This window comes from Ambystoma mexicanum, chromosome 6q, assembly GCF_040938575.1.
Source record: "Ambystoma mexicanum isolate Mex_15411 chromosome 6q, UKY_AmexF1_1, whole genome shotgun sequence".
NCBI lineage: Eukaryota > Metazoa > Chordata > Amphibia > Caudata > Ambystomatidae > Ambystoma > Ambystoma mexicanum.
Window position 1 is genome coordinate 871,982,662 of NC_090937.1, and position 14,605 is coordinate 871,997,266.

General features: G+C 47.3%; 1 protein-coding gene across 3 annotated transcripts in view; it reads left to right on the forward strand.

Moving 5' to 3' along the window:
- PALLD (palladin, cytoskeletal associated protein) overlaps positions 1 to 14,605 on the forward strand; it is a 1,335,292-nt gene that overhangs the window by 776,238 nt on the left and 544,449 nt on the right. For all 3 annotated transcript variants that reach the window (XM_069631388.1, XM_069631389.1, XM_069631390.1), the window contains 2 exons: positions 1,991 to 2,132; positions 7,632 to 7,655. In XM_069631388.1, coding sequence (XP_069487489.1) covers positions 1,991 to 2,132; positions 7,632 to 7,655 — 166 coding nt within the window. The remainder of the gene's footprint in view (positions 1 to 1,990; positions 2,133 to 7,631; positions 7,656 to 14,605) is intronic.

A 14,605-nucleotide genomic window follows, 5' to 3' on the forward strand; every position in this document is an offset into this window, starting at 1 on the left:
AACAACTCACCCAACTTGGAGACGATCTTAAATGCCCAAAGGGCCAAAACCTTGTCTACGTGGATGCTCGTGGAGTGGTCCACTTTGTGCCAAGGAATAAGATGGGAACAGAATCTAGAGAATCTGATCCTCAATGATGATAATAAAGAAGCCTAAAAACAAGATTTGCTTTCCTCTAACTTTATGGTAGCAACAATCACCTATAGGCGCTCTTCTGATGATGTATAAGCACTTCAGGAAAGGGGTCATGATTGGAGAGCCGCTCAGTTAGATACAACAGGAAGCATCCACTTCTAGGCAAGAAATAATACCAATCAGGGCAAACCCCATGGGAAACTATAACGTACTGATGGGAATCACTCCCTGATTTACAGCATGGCATTACCAAATACCATGCATCGTTTGATATAGGAAAAGCTCCACGATCGATCTCCGCGTGTTCAGCAATGATACAAAGTATTGATGTTGATATTGATATTTTATTTCTATCGCGCTCGTACACAAGTGTTTCAGAGCGCGACAAGGCAAGGGAGGGGAACAGGGGAGATCAAAACAGCTATCTTACAAGGCCAAGTGACATTGAGAACGTGCAAGTGCATGGGAGAGGGGGATGGGAAAAGTGCACTGAAGGGGGGAGAAGTGGAAAGTGCGAAGCAGAGGAGAGAGGAGAAACAGATACATAACAATAAATAAATAATAAAGGCAACAAACAGTGGTAGTGCAGCCAGTAATTTGCAAGTGCTAGGTTTAAGGCAGCATACAGGGTAGGTCTGATAAGTGCAGGAAGAAAAGGGGGGGGGGCTGTATGGGTACAGATACCCCAGTGCAAGGGGTGGCCCCGAGGCAGTGCGGAAGGGTGGCAGGGTAAGCAGGTATCTGGGCCTGGAGGACAGAGGGTGGCCAGGTGCACGGTGCCAAGAGAGAACAGATCAGCAGGGGAGTGGGGGAGCAAAGGCAGAAGAAATGAGGAAGGACTTGAGGTGCTTCCAGAACCAGAGATGGTTCTCCTCAAGTTTTAGAGTGGCAGGGAGGCTGTTCCAGAGGGAGGCCCAAGCCGAAGACAGAGATCTACCCCCAGCTTGTTTCTTTGAAAAACGACTGACCCTGAGGGAGTTAGAGGTAGAGGAGCAAAGAGCTTGAGAGGGGAGGTATTTGCGGAGGGATAGCTGAAGGTATTTTGGACCCAGTCCCCAGAAAGTCTTGTGGACAATGCAGAGGGTTTTGAATTTAATCCTTGCATCCACTGTGAGCCAATGGAGAGATTTCAGAGCTGGAGAGATACGAACTCAGGGCTTGAGGCCAAGGACAAGTCTTGCAGTCCTGTTCTGGATTAGTTGCAGAGGGTGGAGAGTAGAGGCAGGTAGATTTAGAAAGAGGCTGTTACAGTAGTCCAACCTAGAGAGAACCAGAGTTTGGGAGACAGTGAGCTTCTGGGGGAAGAAGAGGAAGGGCAGAGTACCTCTGAGGAGGTGCAGTAGGAAATTTGACTTTTTAGAGACCTCAGAAACGTGGGCGGAGAAGGAAAGGGTGCTGTCAAACTAGCTGCAAAATGGTCACCATAACTAAAGGCGTCCCGGATTGACGTGATGTCCTTTGCCTAAGTCGCCTGTCACGCCTTTATGTCACACCCAGCACGATTTGGCAACATCCCCTTTCCTCAATTTCCTATCACACTTAATGCACTGGTTGCCATCATACATCAATTTCAGTCTCCAAATCCCGAGGAATGGCATCTAGCGCCAGTTAAGGTGGGATATCCCTGGTATAGATTTTATATGGAAGTTGTAACGTCACGTTTGCAGGTTCCTTGCCTGCCTGTGATGTGCTATTTAATGAGTCATTACATCCCAGTCATTTTCTGAAAGCCCGTGTTGAGCCACACATAGAGGAGACCTCAGCATTTGTTTGCAGTGCACATATGTAACACTACCATCTAACATGTCATCTTCATCTCAGTGAACTGGTGTAATGTACATGTTTCGTATTTCAGGAGCTTCAAAGCATCACAGCCCTCGAAGGACAGGTGGTGGTGCTGGAGTGCAGAGTGAAAGGGACACCTCCTGTGGAGGTCAGCTGGTACCGACAAGACACTCAAATTCAAGATTCCCCAGACTTCAGGATCCTCCAGAAAAGTAAGTAACAGAGGGGCTTCTAAATGAGCATGAGCACAGTGGGTGGGTTCTCGAAGGTATAAGGGGTGCATTCCACCCCTTATACCGGGCAAATGCTCGCGCATGCGCATCTCTGACTGGTTAAACCCTTAGGGGCCTGGTCATAGCTATAGTCACATGACGACTCCGTGCCACTGGGATCCTCCTTCTCCTGTCCTCGGCCTTCATGGGGGTGGAAGGCTTACTGAGTTCAGCATGACAGAAGCACAGTATATCTATGATTTGCCCAAGATTCATCTGTCCACCCATTTCATGAACATAACTGGCTGCCCATTAGCCACTGTACATATTGTCCGTAAAGGCTGGCACCTACATACTGTGCAAACCATGCTTGACACCTCCTCTGCCACGCAGTGCTGTTGCATCCAATGCATTTAACTGGATTGTCTCATTGTGAACATCTGTTGGTGTGACACGCGAGTAACAGCTGTTAAAGCTGTTTCATTTGACCATTTTCATCCACCTCCGGTAATATTATGGTACATTTGGACATGCACAATTGTTGTTTGCACAGGCGCAATCACACTAGGGCCAGCACAAATAGATTTGCTATGTCATTTATCTGACCGCACATGTTATGTTATGTTATGTTACTTTGCATTTATATAGCGCCTTATGTACCATTGGTATGATCTCAAGGCGCTGGTAGGTTGAACGCCCTCAGGAACCGTAGTTTAGGTCAGTAGAGAGAGAGAGAGAGAGTCATAAGGTGTGTTTGTGCACCGGATATGTGTGCAGCAGGTGTGGCACTCGTATGATAGCTGCTTCTTAGCGGTAGGTGTGGTGGTTGGGAGATCAGGAGTATGTGTTTGTTCTGGCAGGGTGATACCAGACTGATTCTGGCTGTGTTAGGCCTGAGGAGAAAGCCTAGGCTGGCGGGTGTGCTGCTAGCTGTGTTTAGTTAGGATGATGGGGACTATGTGGCAGGTGTTGGTATGAGAATAGCTATACCGAATGTGTCATAGTATCGCTGTGTTCTAGTTGAGTGGTGGTGAATAGAAGAGAGTAAGCATGGTGATGTGATAAGGTGGTTTTCAGTAGGTGCTTGAAATCGAGCACCTTCATGCTCCATGCATTCCATGCACTCCAACCATTCCATGCACTCTATCGGTTCTATGCTCTTCAACCGTTCCATGCACTTCAACCATTCCATGCACTCCAACCGTTCCATGCACTCCAACCATTCTTGCACAATGTCCATTCCATGCCCTCTATCTGTCCCATGCATTCCATCTGTTGCATGTACTCCCTCAGTTCTATACACTCCATCTGTTCAATCAGTTCCATGCATTCCTTCTGATCCATGCACTTTGTCCGATCCATGCATTCTGTCCATTCCACCTACTTCATCTGTTACACCCTCTTCATCTGTTCTACCCTCTTCATCTGTTCCACCCACTTCATCTGTTCAAACCGCTTCTTCCGTTCCACCCACTTCATCCGTTCCACATACTTCATCCGTTCACACACACTTCATCCTTTCCACACACTTCATCCTTTCTACACACTTCCTCTGTTCCACCCACTTCATCCGTTCCACCCACTTCATCTGTTCTATCGGCTTCATCCTTCCACATACTTCATGTCCATTTCATTTATTTCATCCATTTCCTTAATTTTATCCACTTCACAGCTTTCATCCAGTTTATTCCTTTCATCCTTCCACATACTTCATCGGTTCACACACATAACCCTTTCCACACACTTCGTCTATTCTGTACACTTCATCCTTTCCACACACTTCATCCTTTCCGCACACTTCATCCATTCTGCACATTTCATCCTTTCTGCACATTTCATCCTTTCTGCATACTTCATACCCCCGTGCAAACCAAAGCTTTTGCGGCCTTCTGCATGCTGTGTGTGTGCGCACCCAGGATGTGGGCTGGACCTTTCTAGTTCAAGTACACATCCTAGGTGCCCTGATGTGCTGGGATGGCTGGGACCACCGTGGTCCATGATTGGTCCACGTTTGCGATGGTTGAATGTGAGTAGATCTTCCATTGGTTGCCCTTCGTTTTGACACGAAGCAAACTTTGGATAAGAGATGGCCACCCATTGCAGGTCGATCTTCTGAGTCCTCACCCAACTTAGTAAAGGAGCCAAGTATCCTGAACTGAAGAACACAGATCCATGGATCCACTGGTGACCCGCTGGAAGCTTTGGCATCCTGACCCTGCTGTTGTCTCGTCAGAGCCCCTGTTTCTCATCGATCACAATAGGCCTGCAATGGCGCTTCAACCCTTTGGAGTAGTGGGACCAACTACTCTCGGCACCTCCTGCTTAATGTGCAAACAAGCCCCTTTGGAAGTGTTTCTGGACCGCCCAGTAAACTCAACAGCTCGTACGGGACCTTTGATCTGTAATCACCCACGTCTCGAGTTTTGACTTGAGACTTTGGAACTGTAGGCCCTTTGTAGAAGGCACTCTCCCTCTGAATTTCATAGTCCTAGCATTCCTAGGTCTAGAATTAGGAGAGTCTGCCCAAACCCGAGCCTACACAGTACCTGTGTCACCCCACTGTGGTGATGAGCATCATGGTTGACTTGCTGTGGTGCCCTCCTGTGTCCTAAGATGAGCTGCAGTGGAACTGACCTTATCCCTTCCACAGACTCAGAGGAAAGTCCACTGTCACGCCATGGACTGAAGTCCCGGAACGCCGCCGCTGAAAGCCGGAGAGACCTTCAACTGCTGAACTCGAACCTGTGAGCGAACTGGACTAGACCGGCGAAGTTTGGTCCAGACTGCGTTGAGGGTCGGTGAGTACTTGCAACACTTACCAGTGGCCCCATGTGCATCCATAGAATTTTACGCACAAGTGTCCCCCATGGGCCACTCATCTTTGTTTTGGGTAGCCTGTGCTACCACCCAATTGCTGATTCCTGGAGATTGCTCTACCCTCTTGTGGAGACCCTCATTGAATAGTGGAACTCTATTCTTCATCACCTCACCCCCCTTCCTAAGACACTACAGCCCCTTGAAGAGACTCGTTTTGTACTTTAACGCACAATCGAGAGCTGCCAGGCTAAATGTACTTTTGAGCACAAGGCTCCACACTTCGTAGGGAATGGACTGCCTATTAGTTAGGGTTGCGATTGCTGAAGAACGGTCCAAAGTATATTTGCACTGTCTGACCCCCTTCTGTTACAGGTTGCGGATCTATACTTGCTTAATAATGCTTTATGATATAATATGATATGGCATTTATAACGCGCCTATACAAAAGTGTTTCAAGGCACGAATAGTTTAGCATAATAGTTAATGTATATATGTTCACTAGTATAAGGTAGTGTTAGAACTGTTAATACTACTGAAGTTTCATCTTGTGTTTGACTTAAAAGGCCTTTAATAAATGTATATGTATTTTTGATATATACACCTAACTGAGAATAATTTGTGGTGTTGTTTGCTGTGTCTGCTCATTGTGGACCTTCGATCACTCTCACCCCTCCTGAGACCTAGTCTTCACCGCCACCAGTGCTATTTTGATTGGTCTGGCTTGTCCAGAAGGTTACTCTGTTTCAGGAAACTAGGCTGTCCTTCTAAACCTCTGCCCATCAGGTCAGAGTTCAGAAATCCATCTTAACAGGTACCTCTAGAGGCTCAATGGGATGTCTCTACGAGCTTGGTCGGCTGCCTCCACGAGCTCGGTGGGATGCCTCTAGGAGATGGGTGGGATGCCTCTACAAGCTCGTGGAATTAAAAGGATGTTTTCTGTGGGCTTTTACTGGGGTTTAGATCACGAGGTGATGGTGGCTGCACAAACAGCCACTATGGCTCATGATAGAATTGTTAAAACAGTTGTAAAATGTGAATAACTACTCCTCTGGTTTGAAAAATTGATAAAGATCAGAAGGTATTTGAGATGTTGAAACTTAGATGAGCCTATGAGTAAGTAATATGCAACATATACCGTGCCATTAAATAAATAATGCCGAAAGTATATTGGTAAAGAAAGAACCAATAAACAAAACTTCATCAACCATTTAGTGAGTTAAGAGATGTTTTGATTTGAGCATTCAATGCTGAAAGGAACGGAAATGGAAAAACAAAAATAGAATAATGATCTAATGTTGAGGTACAACAGTGTAATTATATCTAGGAGCTCATTGGACTGCCTCTACGAGCTTGGTGGGGTCCCTCTAGGAGCTCAGTGGGGTACCGCTAGGAGCTCAGTGGGGAGCTTCTAGAATCTCAGATGGGGGGCTCTGGGAGCTCAGTAGAGGGCCTCTGGGAGCTCAGTGGGGTGCTTCTAGAATAGGAGCTCAGTGGGGGGCCTCTGGGAGCTCAGTGGGGGGCCTCTAGGAGCTCAGTGGGGTACCGCTAGGAGCTCAGTGGAGGGCCTGTGGGAGCTTAGTGGGATGCCTATGGGAGATCAGTGGGGGGGTGCTGGGAGCTCGGTGGGATGCATCTGGGAGCTCAGTGGGATGCCTCTGGGAGCTCAGTGAGGTCTCTCTAGGAGCTCAGTGGACTGCCTTTACGGGCTCGGTGGGGTCCCTCTTGGAGCTCAGTGCAGTGCTTCTAGAACCACAGTGGGGGGGCTCTGGGAGCTCGGTGGGGTCCCTCTAGGAGCTCAGTGGGGGTGCCTCTGGGAGCTCAGCGTGGTGCTTCTGGAATCTCAGTGGGGGGCTCTGGGAGCTCAGTGGGGGCCTCTAGGAGCTCAGTGGGGGGCCTCTAGGAGCTCAGTGGGGTACCACTAGGAGCTCAGTGGGGGGCCTGTGGGAGCTTAGTGGGATGCCTATGGGAGATCAGTGGGGGGAGGTGCTGGGAGCTCCTGGGATGCCTCTGGGAGCTCAGTGGGATGCCTCTGGGAGCTCAGTGGGATGCCTCTGGGATGCCTCTGGGAGCTCAGTGAGGTCTCTCTAGGAGCTCAGTGGACTGCCTTTACGGGCTCGGTGGGGTCCCTCTTGGAGCTCAGTGCAGTGCTTCTAGAACCGCAGTGGGGGGGCTATGGGAGCTTGGCGGGGTCCCTCTAGGAGCTCAGTGGGGGGTGCCTCTGGGAGCTCAGCGGGGTGCTTCTGGATTCTCAGTGGGGGGCTCTGGGAGCTCAGTGGGGGGCCTCTAGGAGCTCCGTGGATTGAGCGCTTGGGTTACACACTCATTATCCCATCCTTTACGTTTGATGATTTAAAGGGCATGTCCATTTGTCTACTGTTGCACAACACAAGAGCACGGATCATTTTTCATGAAAACATTGGGAGAGGGGCACATTTCAGAAGTTTGCCCTGAAACGTCTCAGCTCCCCTGTTGGGCATTATTTTCTGCAAGTTACTTTCAGAGCCAATTAGAGGTAATAAAGCAATTTGTAACAAAGGGTTGGCTTGCCGATTGTCAATAGAGTTTGCATTATGTAGAGTTATGTTTAGATTGCTATGTTTGGATGTAACCGTGTGTCAAATCCCAGTGACATGGTTTTAAAACACGCTTTCTCTTGTCTTTCTTCCATGGCGCCCCTGACAGAGCCTCGATCTGCATCTGAGCCAGGTAAGACCCTTTGCTGGGCGCTCCTGTTTCCTTCTCGCTTGGCTTGCACTGCGTGCAAAGTGCCGGCAGGTTCCTGTTTAGCCTCTGAAGCCCGCCTCGACCCCTTGACTTCCCAGCGACTGCTACCTTCTCGTTCTCCAGCAAGCTCCAACTAACAGCTGGCCAACATTTCCAGTGCATGTATGTCTCTTTGGGCTGAGTGGCTGCCAACCCCAGGGCGAGCACCTGGCACCAGGCGACTGCCAAGGCGTCGGGTGCTCATCACTGGAAGCCAGTGCCCTCTTTCCGCTTCCCTGTGCGGTTATGTGAGAAGGGCGCACAGGCCGAGGCTGCTGGGCTAATGCTGCCTTCCAGCAGAAGCTGTGAGCTTGAACATTGTACTGTCATCATTTCTCAACATGTGTTTTCTTTTCAATTTGTAAAACATACGTTTATTTTCTTTTAATGTTACAGTTGTATGCTCATTCATTTCGTGTATGAATTAAGGACAGAGATGATAAATCGTTGGTTTATCCAGTAAATCACGTGTCGCGTTCGCAAAAAGAAGCATAAATTAATTGGCTACTCCTTGGAATGTAGCTTTCAAAACCACAGCCTGCCATTTTATAATCAGAAAAAAACAGGACACAGTTAAGTTAAATCTGGGCAAAGCAACAAAACCCTTGAAATTAATGAAAAAACGAAGTTAGAAGTTATGTTATGGTGACAATGAACACAACACATTTCCAGAAATTCAGCAGGTGTTGGAAACTGCACCACCTCAACTTCGAGCTGCCCCATTGCGCTGCCCATGACTATGCTGATGACATCGCATCGCTTATGATATCAAGTATCATCAGCTACATCACTGGAAGCCATGGCTCGCTGATACCATCACATGTGATGCCACATATGGCATTGCTTACGCCATCATCAATGATATCACTGCCACTGGGACACGCACAAATTATAACTGAAAGTAGAGATGCACCCAGGAAAAGACATCTACCCACTTGACAAACATGTAAGCAGGGTGAATCAGGTGTGTTGCCAGTCTTCATTTTACATCTCCCTCCCCAAACGTCAAACCAATCTCCATTTCGAGCCATCAGATTCTAAGAGTCCTACAGCGGACAGTCATAGAGGCGTTTCTCCTAACCCAAGGAATCCCAGTGCAGCTATCCGCTTTCAGAGTGTGTCCTTGAAGTGGTACCGTTTACATAAGTAGTAGCTTCAGCCTTGAGGCTATGTCGAAAGGCAGCTGTGTGGAAACAGTCACGTGGTGAAAAGTCCCCACCACACTCGTGGAAAACTGGTGATTAAAGGAAAAGACGTTGTGCGTAGCGTAGCTATGAGTTTGCAGCGCTCCAGAGAAGGATGGCAACATAGAGGAGAGGGAGCAGTTTGCCAAGGCAACTTGTTTTCATGTCATAATGAACTGCCTGTTCCATCAGGGAGGAGACAGGCCCAAAAGAGGCAAATTGGTAAAGCTTCAGTGCAATAAAGGTCAATCTTGAGGATTATAATTACATGTTGTGTGGGCGGGGGGCGGTGGATTATTAGGACAGAGAAAGATTATGCAGTAGAACACCAACACCTTTGATCGTTCCACCTCCATGGAAAATGTGACCTTTTCTGGACTTTGAGGTACATTTGAAAAGCTTGCTTTCTTTAGTTCTAGAAGCAAGCGCATTACTTTGCGCATACCATTATGTATGCAGGACATACTGAAAGGATATATTTCTCCTTTGTTAGCATGCACTGAATGATTAGCTGTGCACTGTTTCTCGCATTTCTTCAAGTAAAGTTCATATTGAAATGTATTTTCCATGGATGTTATATGGAGTCATTTCTGATGTCATCAGTGTGCTCCCGTTTCCAGTGCTGGTGTCATAACTGGCATCACATGCCTTTCCTTTTAATGTACCATCCGCCAACAAAACAAAAATAAGAAAGAAATATCACTGCCATAATGCCTGGTGTACATATCCTTAACCCCACCCCAATCCCCTGAGAGGAATTTCTTTAAAAGTCTGTCTCCTCTTTAGCTCCTCCTCTTTTCATAAGTCATTGCCCTTATCTGTTCACACCAGCGTGGGAGGAAAAAGCCAAAAACATCAAAACACTACACAGCCTCTCATCTGATGTGGCCACTAAGTCGTAGACTGCCCCAGATCAGAAGAACGGTTGGCCTCACTGAAGTTGGTGTCAACAGAAAGGAGGCAAATCACACAGGTTTGGGAGGAATGGGCGAGATGTGACTTGCCTTTGTGCCATTATTAGAATCCTGCCTGCCTGTCATAATTTACCAGGAGCAATCCAAATTATACTGCATAGCACAGAGGATCCACACTGTGCAATTCTGAAGCATAGACACCACCATGGAAGGAGCGTGCGCAAAAGGTTTGTAATATAGTTGATGGAAAACATGTTTACAGACCGATTGGCTGCTCTAAGGACATCCCCAAGCATGGCTCCTGACCAGAAGGCATTATACACCGTAGCCCGGTTTAAGAAGTCGACACCCACTCGTGATACAACCCATGTACCCCATCGGCCTCAGGGTGGAGTAGACATAGGATAATGGAGTTTACGACAAAACAAAATAAACAGCTGGTCAGAAGATCCCAGTAGAGAAGCCATTTGTGTATCATGTTCCTTCAAACACCTACCAGCACACAGATCTGGTACTCACTCGAGACGGATATTAAACCCACTTGCATCCCGTCTTGGTCCAACATGAAATAAAGACCCAAACCTCATCCAGAGTAAAGGCCTGCCATGAAAAGTCAAGAGCCCTAATATCAGAATCCCACCTGAAAGATACTAAGCACATAAGCATCACCAAGTCAACTGTCAACTGTCATTATATGGCCAAGAAGGAAACATGGAAAGCACACAATTGACATCACATTAACAAAGATGTCTAGGCATGGGAGGATCGGACAGAGGAATGACCTTAAGCGACCAATAAACTAGTCCATGCGAACCCACTGGTGCCACCTCCACCCAGCAGTTGGCCAAGAAAACAGATGAACGATATGCAGTGGAAGGAGGAAAGGGTCCAAAGGGAGCAGCACATGGACAACGTCAGTCCGAACAGGATCCAGACTCTGTTTACTGCACCAGCAAACTCATACTCCCCAGGAGCCCGCGATTTTGAGATAAAGCCTGAACTTTAATGTTTTTTGGGGGTCCAATGCTCTCCGATATGCACCAAAACTTGAGTGTTACAATCTGTGAGAACCCAAGGGTGTGCGTAGTCTGATACCATTTCCACAGCCATAGGAAACTGCTTGCCTGGACAGGCCAAAATGGGGCTATCAAAGTGATCTGACCCCTGGGCATAAAGGCGTACGTGAAGAGAGGGGAAAGCGTAATGAGCGCCTGAACCCCAACTCTGGAAGAATGCATCTGTCCCTTCTTAGAAAGGGTCCAGCCACCAGCTGAAGAAGCAGGGCAATTGGGAATTGAGTCAATTTGTAAAACGATCCACCTGAAAGGAACCCACAAATGTCCCACAGCAGCAGAAACCGTGCCACGCAAAGGCGCTAGTCTCGGACATCTCTCCAACCAAGAGCACCAATTGCCACCAGATTGTGTGACTAGGGAAGATATCCACTCTTACCTTGATCTGGAATGTCATGCAAAAATCCCAAAAGTAGAAAGGCAGATCCGACAACAGTTTGAACCTGGTTCCCTCAAACCTGTTTATGTAAGAGACCACCAAATTCTTGTCCATCAAGAGACTCACCACAGACTCAGATGACTTGTTTGTGAAACGTCTGACCGCAAAGAACCTGGCAAGAATCGCTGCACAGATAATATAATAGAGATACCCCTACAGCGACCACAGGCCTCCAGTCAAAGCTGAATCCCACCTTCCCCCCCATCCGTTGAGGCTTGCATCACATTCTAAGCAAAGACCTGGGGTGCAATTGAAGCTGGCTCGTCCATCACAGGCACCCAGATTCACCAGCCATCACTCCAACTCTCCTATCACTGCACATCGCAAGAACAATTTGTAAAACTCAATTTCCAGACCACGCACTGATAACTTTCCATTATGACCACACATAAATGTGGTTGTACTAAAGGTTAGTAAACGTGTGAAAAAGGACAACAGAAGAAATGGTTTATTAAATAGCAGAAGCGAAGGAGAGGCTGAAGTAGGGGGTAGTGGCAAAGGTGGGTTTGAAAGCTCCAACCCCCATTAAGAAGAAGCAAAAAAGGTTGCTGTGAAGTCATAACATTTTGCCCATATTTCAGGGAAATGTGAAGCAGGGCAAGTCACACATTCATGCTTCTAATGGGCAACTGCTTCCTCGGGCTGCCTATTCACAGCACGGGTAGAACAGAAAACTGCCTTTAGGAAAACAGTAGCACAGTAGGCAAAATATCAGAGCCTTTGCCCCAATTATAATTAGAATTGGTTATTTATAACACGCTTAATACGCAGAGGTTTCTAAGTGCAGACACGGGGATCGAACCTGTGTTGTTCCGCGTCGTCTTGCTTCTAAGGCGAGTGCGTTGCCCCTGAGCTATCCTCGCGAGACAATGTGAATCATTTGTAGCTTTTTGAGGAGCCTGAATTTTCAGCCTTCAAAGAGCCCTGTAATGAAGAGGACCCATGAAGACTGCCTGAATTGAGGAGCGCAGAAAGCTAATAATGTGAGCCACATACAGGAGGGGCACTACCAGGAAATGAAATACCCTTCTCATTTTCTTCCACCTGGTCTCAGAGTGGCAGATGGAATTTTCAGAGTAGACTTCTGACAATCTATAAGAAAACCCAGGAAGTGCATGGACTGGGATGGACAAGTGTAGGACATGCCGCAGATAATGCGGATCTTAGTCCTTGACGAAGAGAGAGTGCTAAGTGAAGATGGATGCCACCTGGCTATCTCTGTAGAGGATCCCGTAAGCAGGATGTTGTCCAAATAAATAAGCATGCAAGTGCCACTTGATCTGACAAAGGCCATCACCAGTTTTAACAGCTTGGTGAAAAACGAAGGGGCCAATAGCAGCCCAAAAGGCAGAGAAAAAAAGAACCTGCCTGGAATCCCATCCCAAGAGAATTTTGAAAACGTCCTTTGCTCCGGAAAAATGGGGTACTGTAAGATAATCAGATCTAACAGTACTAATCATTCACCAATGGCCTCTGCGCATCACGTTACAATGCAAGTGTCTCCATCTTGAACTGATGGTAGACAATGAATCCGCTGAGATCCCCAAGATTTATAACCTGCCTGTAGCCTTTGTCCTTCTGCTTAACCAGCTAAATACTCCATCCCCTGGCCTTGAGTAGACATCCTTTATATATCCCCCTTTACCAACAAGTCCTTGATCTTGGACCTAACAGGGGCTTTGAATGAAATCCAGCCTGAAACCCTACATGGTTGAAGCAACCAAGGATCTTGTGGAAAACATACTATTTTCTCAAAAAATGTCTTATCCTATGCACCAGAGGTAAGACTGCCAATCTCCCTGAAGGGCTACTTACCCATAGAGAAGTTTTCTCTAAACCCAAAACCTCTAACAATGTATCTCACAACCTCTTTGAGGGAAGAACGAAGGACTTTGTCAGAAGTCTTTGGTATTCCTGCTGGTAGGATCACTGGCTGGGATGAGCTACCGAAGGTCTTGTAACCCGGCTCACTAATTGGCTCTTGCCGCGATGAGCACTGTCAAAGACTCATGGGCAGTCTAGTGTAAAGACGCGTGCGCTCTATCAATGGAGGTGAGGCTGCATACATATTTCCACATTCACTTTACAAATGGTTCCCCCAAGCAGTTGTTGCTTGTCCTCTCCCAGAAAAGACAGATGTCTCTGAGCCCCATCTATTGACCTCTTCCTGGACACTGCCCCAGTGATTTGACCTCCTGTTCCACATTCAGCATCTGAATTGGGATCCTGAAACATTAAGAAGCCTATCCTAGCAAGTGATCCAGGCCTTGTCTACCCCTTTGGGTAGATCATTTCCATACTTAGAGAAAAACATAGTAATTCTGTCATCCACAACCTGTGTTACATCAGTCTACTTAGGGAGGGAAGGTTGAGGACACTTTGACCTCAGCCTACTTCTAGTGGTGGCATCTAATATACTGTGCATAAAGGCATCCACATACTCTGCCACTGATGGGATGGGGACAATTCACTCACTAGAATTGAGATGGGACAAGGAGGAAGAAATGTACACAACATTACCTTACAGAGTACTGTAACCATGACGCCCCTTCCCGGGGTCTGCGTCCCCCACCTTCAGTCATCATTAGCAGTGTCAAATAACATCATATTCATCCAATGAGAAGTTGGGAGATGGACCTGCTCCCTCATCTGCCGCACCATCCTGGCTCTTTTTTATGGTGCTGTGGTTGAGGGACAAAGAAAACCCTTATACGTCCCTGTCTCATGACCTGGTACTTGCTTTTATTAGGGACTTCCTCGAGGACAGAGGTAAGCTCGGCCACTTACAATGCCACTGTCAAGCTCTGGGACCTAAGTGGGGTGTGGGGTTGGGAAATCCTAGCCAGAGCCCGGTCAGCAGTGTCATCCAGTTCTTTGGATAATTATGACATGTGATTATTGATATGATATGATATAATAGGTTATTTATAACACGTGTAATACCCAGAGGTTTCTAAGCACGGACCCGGGGATTGAACCTGTGGTGCTCCGTGTCGTCTTGCTTCCAAGACGAGCATATTGCACCTGAGCTATCCTCCTGACAGAACCTTTATCAATTAAACTCTCCATTGAGGTATCAATAAACTTGAGGAATTCCCCTCACCAACCCGCCTCGTTGTGCTGCACCTCTATATTAGATGCCTCCTAAAACTGTGGCCTCTCCAAAGTCTCTATAGCCAAAACACGCCATGGGAAATACCCAAATTCACAGGAAAACTCTAAATAAATGACTACATCCCCCAGCGTCTAGTGGAACTCACCCCTGCCAGGAAGTTATACTTCC